Below are 12,542 nucleotides of genomic sequence, written 5' to 3'. Positions count from 1 at the left end.
GTACATCAGAATGCAACTTTACCTTTTGCTTTTTATCAGTGTCCCATTCTGCTGGCTCTCGTATCTGGAAGCTGCTCCTACGCCAGTCCTGACGGACTGCTCCGCAAACCCTGCTGGCTCGGCCTTGCGGCTCTGTCTGTCAACAAGCGGCCTTTGGCTCGAGAAGCTCCTCTTCGCTAGCTCCCTCTTTTCTCCCAAGTTCCCACTTCCGAGGCCACCCTCCAGCTGGCCTTCGCTTTCTGAAACTCCATCTCGCCTCTCCCGCCGCTCGCTGAAGTCGCTGCTTTCAGATGCTGTCTCCCACTCCTCGTTGGCATGGTCCGATGAGTTCTGGTAGGATAACTCAGGAGACCGTCTGCCTGAGATACTGCTCTTCTCTGCGGTGGGCAGCTTGGGTCTTCCAGGCCACTGGCTGGGCAGCAGGTTGGGGCTTCCCTCCTCAGGATTCCACTGGCCGACCGATTCCCTCTCTTGCCTGAGGCGTCTGAAACGTGGTGGCTTGTCTTGGCGGGGCGGACGTCGCCTCCTGAACGGCCTGTTCTCTATGTTCTCCTGATCTGCTGAGTAATCCTCCTGGAAAAAGTGCCTTTTGTCATCCAGATGACTCTCATCAAAAACCCGGCTGGAGAAGGAATCCACGTGTTTATAAGAATCCTGAATGTAGTCCCTGTCAGACTGCTGCCTGCTCCCAAAAGTATCTGATGGAGAGGTGTGGCTGTACTCCTGCCACCCTGCTCCCCCACTCCTGCCTTGCCACTGGGCGGGCTCCTTACCCATGAAACCCCTTCGCCCATAGCCAGAGTTGCTCAGTCTTGGTGGCAGTGATCTCCCGAAAGCTCTCGGAGCCCTCATCTTCGGATCCAGACTACTGTGATCATCTGAATAGATCTTGTTGGACCTCCAAGACTCTTTGAAGTCTCCCTTTTTCAAATCGCTATCCTCCCTGTCCAGCACAGAGCCTTCATTGCTGTTTTCCGAGCCTCTCTGTCGGCGACGCTTGGGGAGCTCCTCATATTCCGACCCTTCACTGTGTGTTTCGCTCGCAATCCGGCGCCTTGGCTTGCCTCTGGGGAAGTCCTCTGGCTGGTTGAACTCCCGAAGCCCTCGCCCTCGGCTGCTCCGCTGGTTGTTATAGGCACCCCGGCTGCCCACAACAGTGCCTCGGCCTCTGAAAGTGAACTCTCTGAAGCCTCTTCCTCGCCCACGCCCTTGACCTCTCCCACCAAAGGCTTGTTCCTCATCAATGAAGATCCAGTTGTTTCTTTTCGTGGGAGGGAGATCACCAGATTCTCTGGACAGTTTGTTCTCCCAAGTTCTTTCTGGCTTCTCTTCCTCCTCTTCTTCTTCCTCCTCTTCCTCTTGGGATTTCTCAGCTTCTCGGGCAAGGCTGGCTTGGGAAGAACCTTTGTCATCCAGCAGGTAACGTGTAGAGTTCGGTAAGGCTGCAGAATCGTCTGACTCATTTTCTACTTTCTGGACAGCTGCCTTCTCCTTCAGTGGGCGCGAGGTGTCCTCTCCCTCCAGTTTAACCTTCTCCATCTCCTTCTCCTTCTCTTCCACCTTAAGGGCTTTCAGGACTGGTTTTTTGATCGGGCCTGATCGCCGCGTCCTCCCCATTTGCTCCTGGTGCTGACTACTGGTGTTCCGGTTCTCAGGAGCCCACTCTGTCGTCTCTTCATTGGGCTGTTTGGTATTAGCTCCTTCTTTCTTCCATGGGTCAGCACCAAATGACTGCTCATCCCTGGGCACTTCTTCAGCAACTTCTGCTGCAGTCTCCGCAGGTTTCTGATGGTGGCTGATATCCCAGCCATTATATTCAGGCTTCTTCTCCGCTTGGATAAAATCAGGCTCTAGGGGTGAACACCTCAAGTTTGCATGGCGGTTGCCAGCAGGACAGGTTTCCTGCACAGACTCCTGATGCTGAAACAAGAGATCTTGGCCTATCCTCTGAGAAGACAGGCAGCTGTCAAAGTCTGCTTGGGCCTTCTTGTCAAAAGCATTCAAGTACTCCTCCCCTCTCTCCTCAAAGAGATCTCGCTGGGTGCTCAAACTCTCCGGCCTTCCAGGAGAAGCAGAGTAACTGTCATTCCTGAGAAGGAAACAAACAAATGAAATCAGCTAATGCAGAGCACAGCACATCTCCAAGGGCCCAGGCTGGGAACAAGAGGTGGAAACAAATAAATTGGTATTTCTTCTAAACCATGAGGCAATGAGTCTATAAATACCTGAATGCAGGGCAGATCTGCTGGACTGTACTGCCCAGTTTGTCAAATCAATGGATGATAAAGAAAGTAGTTCCTATGATGGGCAGCAAGCTTAAGAAATAAAGGGAGATTCAGCCTCCAACATACGTGGAGATCTGAAAACAAGGAATTGGTTTCAGAAAGTCCTCAAGAATTAGGAGGCAAAGTAGAAAGTATCAGAATTTTTGACTCATTGTTTTCTGCACCTGCCCATGAAGGTGACAAGTGCCTCTCCTACTGAAGAGGCTCTCCAAGCTGATCAGCCTTGACAGGCATCACATAGAAAAACTCTGAACAGCTCAGTCTTTAAGCACCTCCACGACATAAACAGTCAACACGGTAAGGGTACTAGCAGATCAGTACTTTGGCCTGTTCAGAGACACCTTTTAGCTCAACTCTACTCTTGCTTTTCAGGAAAAGATGACTTACGGCAGCACGTCCCTTCACAGCATGCATAAAGACACAGGAGTTCTGCACTCACCTGGCATGCAGTCCCTGCATGCTCATGTTGTCAGCTTGTTTTTGATGGGACAGGGAGTAGCCTTTGCTCTGCAGAGATGTGTAGCTCTCCTGGCCCCACACTGGCACAGTGTCCAAGGGAGCAGTCTTCCTTTCCACCTGCCCTGCCTGACAGTTTGGATCTTCAGACCGACAGTTGCTGCCACCAATGGAGTCCTGCTGAATGATGGGCTTCATAATTCCTAGTCACAACAGAGTTCATACCATTAACACTAGGATCTCATAGCCAAGAAGAATTAACAATCCACAGCTAGCTTGACTCCTCTTCCTTCCAGGGCAGCAGGTGACTGCAGCCATGGAAATCTTTCTGATAGAGAGGAGTCTGTGCTTGGGAAATACACCCGGACTGACACAGAAGGTGACACAGCTTTTCAGAGCCCAGCCTGCACAGAACATTGCACACCATCACTGGCTTGGAAGCAATCAGGTGTGTGAAAACAAGCCACAAACTCAAGGGAATGATTCATACATCCTGAGGTTTATATTCACACCTCTGAGGATCAGTAACAAGGTAGGAAGGTGCTAGGAGTACACAGCTCAGAACTGCAGGATTTTTCCAACGTGTTTCTTGAAGAGGTTTTATTAAGATTTCACATGATTAGAGTAACTCCCAAACTGATTCTTCTCCTCCAAGGGGCAAGGTAAATCACAGCCAGCCAGGATGCAAAGTCAGCACAGAAGTAAGATGGGTGAGGCACAGCAAATCAGCAGAGCCATAACCATCTCAACAGCTCAAGTGTCCCCTCCACACTGGGCAGAAAACACAAGACTGACCAATCCTCAGGACACTAAGCATCTCAGCACTTTCAAAGGCTCTAAGACTGTAATGCACTCCTTGCATTCTACAATCTGGAAAACCAATTCCAAAGTCCTAGGTCTGAGAAACAGTTGCAGTAACCTTCCAGATATGGACCAATTCAACAGCCACGATAAAGGGAAATAATGAAAACATCTTACCTGAAGGGTGAAGGGCTGAAGGGTAGAAATCCACAGGGGTACGACTCTGGGCCATGCGAGGGTCCATATAAGAGGGCATCATCATCCAGCGAGGATCAAAGCCAAGCATCTGGGGATGCGGTGGGTAGAATGTCCGTTGGGGATGGGAATGGGAGGGGGGAGGATAAACTGGCTGCTGCTGCCAGTGCTGCATCTTGTACAGCTGCTCCTGCAGGGAAGAGGATGGGTCATTTGACATGAATGGTCACAGTGCCAGGAATCACACTTAAACTGGCCAGAAGACAAAGGAAAACACATTCCACATGTTAAGTGCTGAAAAACAGATCAGATGAGATGGTATAGCAGATAAGGGTGATTCACTACCAACTGGGAACATCACAGTTGTTATTCTCCAAATACCCAGAACAGCCAGAGTATGTTGCAACCAGAATCTCACACCACTATGCGCCACGCTTCATGGCTAATTGCAAGGGATCAGCTTCAAGAAGGGACTTTGCATTTTCTTAATGCTTCTATGAGACACGAGACAGCTTCCTGTCCAATTAGGAAACACAATTTCCTAATGGGAACCACATACTTAGATGATGTTGCTCTTTGGAGGAAGTGCAAATATAAGTTATTTAGTGTGCACATATATTAGTTTTACTCATGTTAGCCAAACAGATCAGATAAGAACAACCTAAACTCAATTAAGAGAGCTATTAATATTTTATAGTATTTCCTGTGCATCCTCCAGAGACGGGCTGACACCTTTGGGTTGTGCCCCATCTCCCACATGGCCAGTCCATCTTCCTTTAGTTGAGGACTGTCATGATGCTAATCTGATTTGACATTTAACTTTTGCTAAAGGTCCAGGAAGAACCAATATTTGAAGGGAGCTTTGTGACTGAAGAGAACTTTCAAAATGTAAACAGCTCCAATTAACATGAAATACATCTATTTACCTGTCAAACTTTCCAGGCTCTTTCCTCACTAAGCTTACAACGGTGTCAGACATTGTAACTGTTTTATAAAAAGCCAATTCCCTACTGCAGAGCAAGAGAGACACCCCCACATCTGAACCTGACACATCATTATGGCAAGAAAGAAACTCAGATAAATGCAAAGATTATATCCGAGTTATCTAGCACTCAAATACCTTGGGGGAAATATTTCATTAATGATATCAACACTATTTTTTATTTTGCTCTTTGCATGGAACCATTGCTACCAAAGCAGCAACGCAAGCCAGCCAAGATACAAACTGCCTCATATATACTAATGACAGAGGATAAGAGAAAATAAAATGAAAATTTCATGTTCTTCCAGTAGCAATGACCTGTGGTATTATTAGCATGACGGCAAAGACATCCACTTTTAGTTTAAGAGCATCTCTTTTAAAGAGCAACATTAGCAGCTTTTGCTCCTGTACATTTGAATCATGAAAATGTCAACTGCCCAGTAACAAGCACAGGGGAACATCCATAAATGAGCAATTACTGAGCTCCCAAGCAAAAGCCAAATGTGAGCTCTTCACTAAGGTTTGCAGCAGCTTTGATTATATCACATTTCAAGTGGTTATTCTATGAAGAACAGCAATTAACTCTGCATTATCTCAAGCCTGGATATTCTGTCCCTTGCTTTGACTCTGCTGCCCTAAGGAGGCTCACCGCATCTGGAAGAACAACTGAACAATATGTATGGCTCACACAGCACTGTAAGGCTGGGAAAGACACAAGATATATATAAAGCAGTTCAGGCTGGCCTCTCAGAGCCCCAGAACAGAGCTTTCATTGAAACAAAAACGAAACAGCTAAGACCAAATGTATTTATGGTGCAAAGAAAACACGGATTTGAAAGAGCCTCACAGAAAAAAGGGTGGGCAGGTAGAAGACGCAAGCCGATGTAGAGGATCACCTCTCTGCAAAGGCAGGAGGTGGAACGAGAAGTGTGCCACTTCACAACTCTCACGTTCAGCCCAGAAGCAGAGTCCAATCACCTGCCAACCTAAGCAAAGTTTGCCCCAGCAAGCAAATGGCTGCTCGTACCTAACAGGGTAAGGGCAAAGCAAGTGCCAAGTGAAACGGAAACAGCTGATCCCCAAAGGTTTTCCTCTGCCTTTGCCTGTACATTCAGCTGTCACTGCAGCAGTGCTGGAGGACAGTGGCGCTCATCTTTGGCCAGGGAATAAGAACAGATGTTCACCAGGTTCACCGCCAGCCAAAGGCATTGGGGACTTCATCGAATCCAGCCTAGAGCAAGTACTAAGGTAGCCTCTCTTGGTCTCTTGACTTTGGACATGGGAAGAACATCCCAGTGTCTCCTGCATACACACATTTGCAAACCAGAGCTCTGCTACAAACCACAGTATAAGATTTCACGTCGTCAGGAGCATGAACATCCAGACAACCGTGCGAGACAAGCCAACGCTTCTGACAGCAGTGTCTCTTTTCCTCCCAGGCGAGCGACAAACCTGGCCTGCCCACGCCTCCCCACAGCCACAGAAAGCCCTAATCACAACAGCTCCAGAATCACAGGGTGCACGTAAAATTCATGTGACCTACACAGAGCTATTTTACCCCTGTCAGACAGGATACATCTGTGATCAAAAGCACTGAAAAAGGCCAGGGTAAAACTCCCATTTATCACCTCTCAGCCCAAAGACAGCTGGTTAGTTGGTGCTGATGGTGTTGAGAACCAAGCAAACACAACGGTTTGGTGGGGGGTCTAAAGGAAGAGGGGTGGGAGTGTCACACCTACTACCTGCTGTTGTTGCTGCTGCTGCCTCTGGAATCGCGGGGGAAGAGACTTCTGGTATTTGTTGAATTCCTGTGCTGGGGAGGGAGCTTCTCTGAGCTCCTCCTCACTGCTGCTTTGGGCTGCTGCTGCTGGGGCAGGAGCCTCCTCTTCCAGATAGCCAGAGACATCCTGTGTGTGTAACTCGGGGGTTGCTGCGGAGAAAAAAATAAGCCTTAACGAACCCTGCTCATGGCAAGGCCTGCATGTGCATCACCACACCACAACACACCAGTATGGGCATGTCCCGACTGCGTTACGTGGTTCAACTTGATTATAATCACACATAGCACCTCATACACAAACTCCTTGATTTGCCTTGACAGCTCAAGGGCTTTATCCATCTTGTTTTAGTGATAAGTTTTAAGACATCCCTCTGTCATCACTGTTCTGCTTAAGCACTGGGGGGAAGCGGGTAAGGGCAAAGCAAGTGCAAAGTGAAACGGAAACCCCCGTTACTCGTTAAATCTGCCAGCACTCACTGATAACCGATCTTCTGATCTGTGGCCCATGAGCACTTTCTTAATATCATCATCCAATCATGAGAAGATCAAGAGGCCCGTTCTAATAAGGTCTCTGCTATCACAGCTGACTGAGCATAAAGGCAACCAAAGAAGTTTGCGTTTGTTTTAATAGGATTTATTTTTTTTAATGGAGCTTCATCACCAATCCAAAATACTCTGCAGAATATGTGAAGCAGCTGTTCTCAAGTGCAACTGAAGAACCCTCTGAACGTTCCCTCCCAGGAACTACCCCACACTTCAGGTAAGAGATCGGCACAATAGCAAAAAAGCAGTTTTTACAAGGTGAGTCAGGCAATGTTTCTGTACCTCTACGGAAAGCATGACCATTCTCTTGCACAGTGTTTTTCTCTGTGCTTGGAGGTCGCAGCTCTTCATTCTCCGTGTGTTTCGGGGTCTCTCCACTCTTCTGAGCCAGTTTGCATTTCTGATCAAGTTGCTTCAGCTTTGCAGCACAGGCTGCCAGACGCTCCTCCCTGGCTCGCCGCTCCTCCTCCTCTCGTCGCCTCCTGGCTCTCTCGACAGCCTCCGAGATCTCCGAGTGCACAAACTTCTGTCTCAGTGGCACCTTTTCTTCTTTATCCTCAACAGACTGCTGTCTGAGAACACTTCCCAGTGCGGGCTTCTGCCAAATGAAACACAGTCCTCAATAAGCATAACCCAAACACTTCCTGCATCTTGAGCTTTGCACCCCACACTGACAAAGTTCCCTCCTGACTCCCTCCCCTCTATCCTCACGCACACGAATCCTCGTTTTGGTGGGAGTTATTGCTACCCAGTTCAAGAGCTCCATTTTCTCACTGACAACCCCACTGCTCTGGACCAGTTTCAATTTCTTTTCTCTAGTCAGAGTGCTATGCAGATGAATTCCTCTCCAGATGGATATAAACAAAAAATTCAAAAAGTCATCAGCATCCTGTTTTCAACAAAATTTCAAATTGGCCTCTTAAGGCCAGTGATGTGTCGCATCCAGCAGCACAAGCCCACTCACATGAGTTCAACCTACCTGGTATTCGGATGCAGAGCTCCAGCCATTCACCTTCCTTGGAGGCTGCTGTGAATCCTGCACTTTCCGGACTGACCGGGACAAGCCAACTGAGTCGCCCCAATTCTTTCCTTCCTCCAAGGTGTGTTTGACATCTGCACTGTCTGCAGAGCTCAGGGACAACTGTCGCTGCCTTCTGGGATCCCAGCTGTTCCTGTCGTATAAACAGCTTTGCTATTACATTTGCAACTTGCCTCAAAAAGCACTTGCAGTCTTACCAAGTGGCAAAGACAACTGACTGTAACAGAAAGAAAGACCCAAACCCCAAAAAAACACCAGAATAAGCAATGTGCTTTTCCCCTTAAGGTGCATAAGGATTAACACGACTATCGTGCAGCAAAATAAACGAGACACAGAAAGGCGAGGAGGAAAAAAGCCTGGCATCCCGGCACTCAGCTCCAAGGCTCATGCACATCCCTCACGCCCACTCGAACAATGGCCAGTGGAATCAAAGCCACAGTATTAATCAGAGGGATCACGCCTCAACATTCAGAACAAGTTTTTAAAAGATCATGGTACTGTTTACTTTCAGGGAGACAAATGTAGGTGCGAATACAGTCACTTCTCACCACTTCTGTCGTCCATCTTTAAGAGTTTCTTCCTCTTCCTCATCTTCACTAAACTTCAGTTTCTCAGAGTAATCCACTTCATCATGAATACCTACGAAGGCAGGATTGAGGAAGGGATGTATGAGAGGCAAGAAACAGGTCCCTTGTCCTTATAAAGCTTATCCCCTCTCTGGCACTAAACCAGAAAACACACAGGCTTGGCATAAGCTACTTGGAAAGCTGAACGTCCACCACAGGTACTGGAAATGATGCGAGTAGAGTGGACTCACACTGCTAAACAGCTGGGCTGGTCAAAGAAGAGGAGCAGCAAGCAGTCTGGGAACAGGGGCTGCAAATAACAAGACAGCCACCAAGCTAGACTGTGAGTAACTGGATTCTGAACACCATGATTGAAAAGGTAGGACTAACTCTTCTTCCCAGCATCCATACTGCTATCCTCCTACTGTTTGGTGTTTTCAGATTTCAGGAGTCTTCAGATCCGGTTCCTTGAGCATAATGTGATGGAAGGATCAGAAGGATCCATTGTGTCATCATTTACACCAACAGCAATTTCACAACTACACAGAACACCCTCTGCTTCTCCTCCTCCCTTCTGTAGCAGTGAAACAGAGCCACCAGAATATCCTGGCTATTTCATGCTTCAGGGAGGAGTAACCACTTTGCTTCACCTCCCAAGTTGCTGCCTGAAGCTGGAGAATGGAAGCACTTTACCTGCCCATCCATCATCTGCATCAGTGTCTAGTTCATCCAGCCCCTTCAGGTTCTCTGCATTGATAATGGTGGGCCGAGGTGCTCTCTCTACTTGTTGCCGAACTGGACGTGTTGGGCGAGACAGGTTGAGCCTGTTCTCTTTTCTACAGGGACATACAAATCAATGGTTAGAAAAGTAAACAATAAAGAAAAGAATGCAGAGCTGAGTTCATAACAGTGAAATCAGTCCTCTTCTACCATGCACTTATATACAAGGGCTTCAAGTTTCTCTCCCTGTCCAGCAAAGTTTCCTTCCCTTGTCTACCTAGTACTCACTTCCTAGGGCTTATAAATCAAAGCTACAACCCTTCTAGTCTAGGATCACATACAACTACTTCTCATGTCCACCTGTTCTTTGGACACACAGTGCCTACAGTTCTGCAACATTTCAGATGCTGCTGTAGTTGGAGCAAAGCACTGCTTCTTTGGGTAAAAAACAGGTTTTTCTCTGTGGCTGCTTGCAGCTTCACCCACGCAACTGGATCCTTGGTCCAAATTCTTGCATAGTTTAAGGTTCATGTCACACCCTGAACCTTCCTCTCAAGTGGGACAGTCATGGCAGCCTTACCCATCCTGGTCATTCATCTGGTATTGCCTGAAAGGTACCCGGGGCTCAAGCCGAAGCTGAGGAAGGGGGAAAGACCCTCGGTCCAGCGATGCAGGGGTCTCAGATGGCTGCTGTGGACACATCTGGAATAATACAAAGCAGAATAGTCTGTTCCTCCTCCTCACTAGAAGGCTTACCCAGATTAGGCTACAACGAGCAAGGTAGCTGCATCCGCACACAGGGAATACAAACATTTCACGTCTGGCTGCCTAATAGGCCATGTGCTAATGGTTACCCTCTCCAGCTCTAGAGGGAAAGCAGCAACTTTTCCTTGGGCTGAGCAAGGCTGTGCTACACTATTCTAGCACAAAAGGGTAAACGCTAGTTTACTAAGAATTAGAATTACTAAGAAACTAAGAATTAGTTTCCTAATTCTTAGGAAACTAAGAATTAGATCAAGAAAAGGATCCCTGAGCAAGCCCTACGAACCAACCAAAGAGTCCAGAAAACAGGTAACTCCCCCACCCCACATAAGAAGTAAGGACATTACACAGCTGTGGGGAAAGGGCAACTTACAAAAGCAGGTAGCATGTCATGGTATGTGGGTGGTTGGTAGACATTTCCCATGAACTGCGAAGCCCCTTTGCGGACAGGCTGAGCTGGGCGGAGAGACGGCTCCTTTGGATCGCTGGCACTCACTGAGGAGGGGGCTCCGTCTCCGGTGCTAGAGGTCTTGCTGCCCAGCTCAGCAGGGGAGGCGGTCAGAGATGTGGCAGAGGTTATGTTCCTCCCACCGCCCTCCCTCCAACTGGTGACATCTGGTAAATGAGGTAATAATTATGTTAACATTTGGAAATGAAGACAGTCGCTCTGTTAGAAAGTCTTGAAACTCAAATACTCTGGTCAAGCTGTAACTACACTAAGCATGTAGAAAAACATCAGGGACCAAGGAAAATTTCCAAATGCATTTATATTCCTAAGAGACTAGCAGCATCAGCTATTACCAAGCAACTGCTGCACCCATGGTGTCCCTATTTGTCAATAAGCCTAAATTTCAACCAACTCTGCTCCCCATTCTCCACAGTCCTTACCCTGCAGAATTAAGGCCAATTTGATCACGCACAAACACTCAAAGAGAAGCCACATTACACCACTCACTCATTTCACTTGTGACTCTCCTAGCCCAGCGGCAACAGGCCTGCTTTGCAACATCACACAGTAATTTTTGTTAAAAAAGTAGTAGATGACAGTCCACACTTGGCTGTCTGGACCACAGAACATCAGCACTACACGCAAATCTGTGGTCACTCGCTAAGCAGCCTGAATGCTCATAAAAAGACAGAAGGACATGTAAGGTTGGAATATCTGATGTTACTGTGAACTGGCATCCCTGTGCCCAAAACACAGTCTACGGGCTTATGAGCTGGGATAAGGCAGAAAGACACAATCCTTCACTTACTCTGGGGGCGGAGGCTTGGTCCTGGCCCATACGACGGATCTAAGGCGCCCTTTTCTTTGCCAACCTTGTCCTGCTCGCCAGCTGCTTTCAGCGTCGGAAATTCCTCGGGAGAGAAGGATAACAGTCGGCTTGAGGCCCTTGAACCTGTCAGACAAATAAGCGTGGGACTCAGAAAAGATCTTTTCACTCTTTCAACTCCCTTAAGAGATCAGCCTGAAAATGCGTTTCCTGAGAATCTGGGCCTCCAGCATATTTAAACCCAAATTACTATCATACCAGCACCTCAGTTCACATCCAAAACACTTTGTCACCAACACAACACCACATGTCCTCATCCAGTACTCCCACACTCTTAACTTGGGATCTTAATTTAAATTGTCATGTTCAATGAAGTCGGATTGAACTTTCTCTTTGTAAAGTACAAAATTCAGACTGAGGCAGAAATACAAATTTTGAGAGATTGCTTATGGATGATATGTCAAGTTATCAAGTATTTGACATTTCTATTCAGGGTCTTTCTGCTCAGATCTCACTCTACCAGGGAAGTTTATTCTTAAGGTTTCTGGCAATATACGCAGTGAAAGATCACAGACAAGGACCGAGTGCTGTATGCTATACCCCACTCTTCTCCCTGCTGCAGCATTTTTAAGATGCAGATCACTGGCCAGATCGCACCAGGTTCATTTCTAGTCGTTGGCAAAGTGTCTTGCTGAGTCATTAGCCACCCTAGAATGACAGCTTTCTGTCCATTCTAAAGATATGCCAGTGACTGGAGAAAAAACCACAGCAATTCTCCTAAATCTGTTGGCAAGATAACACTGAATAAAAGGAAATTGTCACCATGACTGCACTACTAAACATTAAAAAAATTGCTTCTCTGAGAACTGTTTCTTGGTGTTACTTAGCTAATGGTCTTTTTAAAAAGGGCATTTTAGAATTACCATGTTAGAAGCAACAGCAACGAGTACTGAAGACCTGACATAAGAGTCTCATCTATCTCTATCCTTCCTTGCCCTGAAGAGTCAAGAAAAATGGGCTTAAGTCTTTTTCACTTTCTGGAACTTGCACACCACACACGACCTCCCTTCTGAAGACTTCCAGGGAAGACACTGCAAGCTGCACATAACATCTTTACATGTTTTGGACAGATAGAATAC

General features: G+C 47.2%; 1 protein-coding gene across 9 annotated transcripts in view; it reads right to left on the bottom strand.

Annotated features, from left to right (window-relative positions):
• Window positions 1-12,542, bottom strand: part of PRRC2B (proline rich coiled-coil 2B) — a 49,406-nt gene that overhangs the window by 18,476 nt on the left and 18,388 nt on the right. For 7 of the 9 annotated variants that reach the window (XM_086625419.1, XM_086625422.1, XM_086625423.1 and 4 more), the window contains exons 6-16: window positions 11,386-11,529; window positions 10,503-10,744; window positions 9,948-10,069; window positions 9,341-9,483; window positions 8,630-8,720; window positions 8,022-8,214; window positions 7,325-7,640; window positions 6,462-6,649; window positions 3,720-3,927; window positions 2,725-2,944; window positions 23-2,089 (exon numbers count right to left, since the gene is read on the bottom strand). In XM_086625419.1, coding sequence (XP_086481545.1) covers window positions 23-2,089; window positions 2,725-2,944; window positions 3,720-3,927; window positions 6,462-6,649; window positions 7,325-7,640; window positions 8,022-8,214; window positions 8,630-8,720; window positions 9,341-9,483; window positions 9,948-10,069; window positions 10,503-10,744; window positions 11,386-11,529 — 3,934 coding nt within the window. Of the gene's footprint in view, window positions 1-22; window positions 2,090-2,724; window positions 2,945-3,719; window positions 3,928-6,458; window positions 6,650-7,324; window positions 7,641-8,021; window positions 8,215-8,629; window positions 8,721-9,340; window positions 9,484-9,947; window positions 10,070-10,502; window positions 10,745-11,385; window positions 11,530-12,542 lie in introns of all 9 variants that reach the window. The other 2 variants (XM_086625420.1, XM_086625421.1) reach the window with 2 other exon arrangements.

Source organism: Tauraco erythrolophus, chromosome 22 (genome assembly GCF_009769465.1).
Source record: "Tauraco erythrolophus isolate bTauEry1 chromosome 22, bTauEry1.pri, whole genome shotgun sequence".
Classification (NCBI taxonomy): Eukaryota; Metazoa; Chordata; class Aves; order Musophagiformes; family Musophagidae; genus Tauraco; species Tauraco erythrolophus.
The sequence above is the reverse complement of the archived record's forward strand: the minus strand, read 5'-3'. Positions and strand labels throughout refer to the sequence as shown.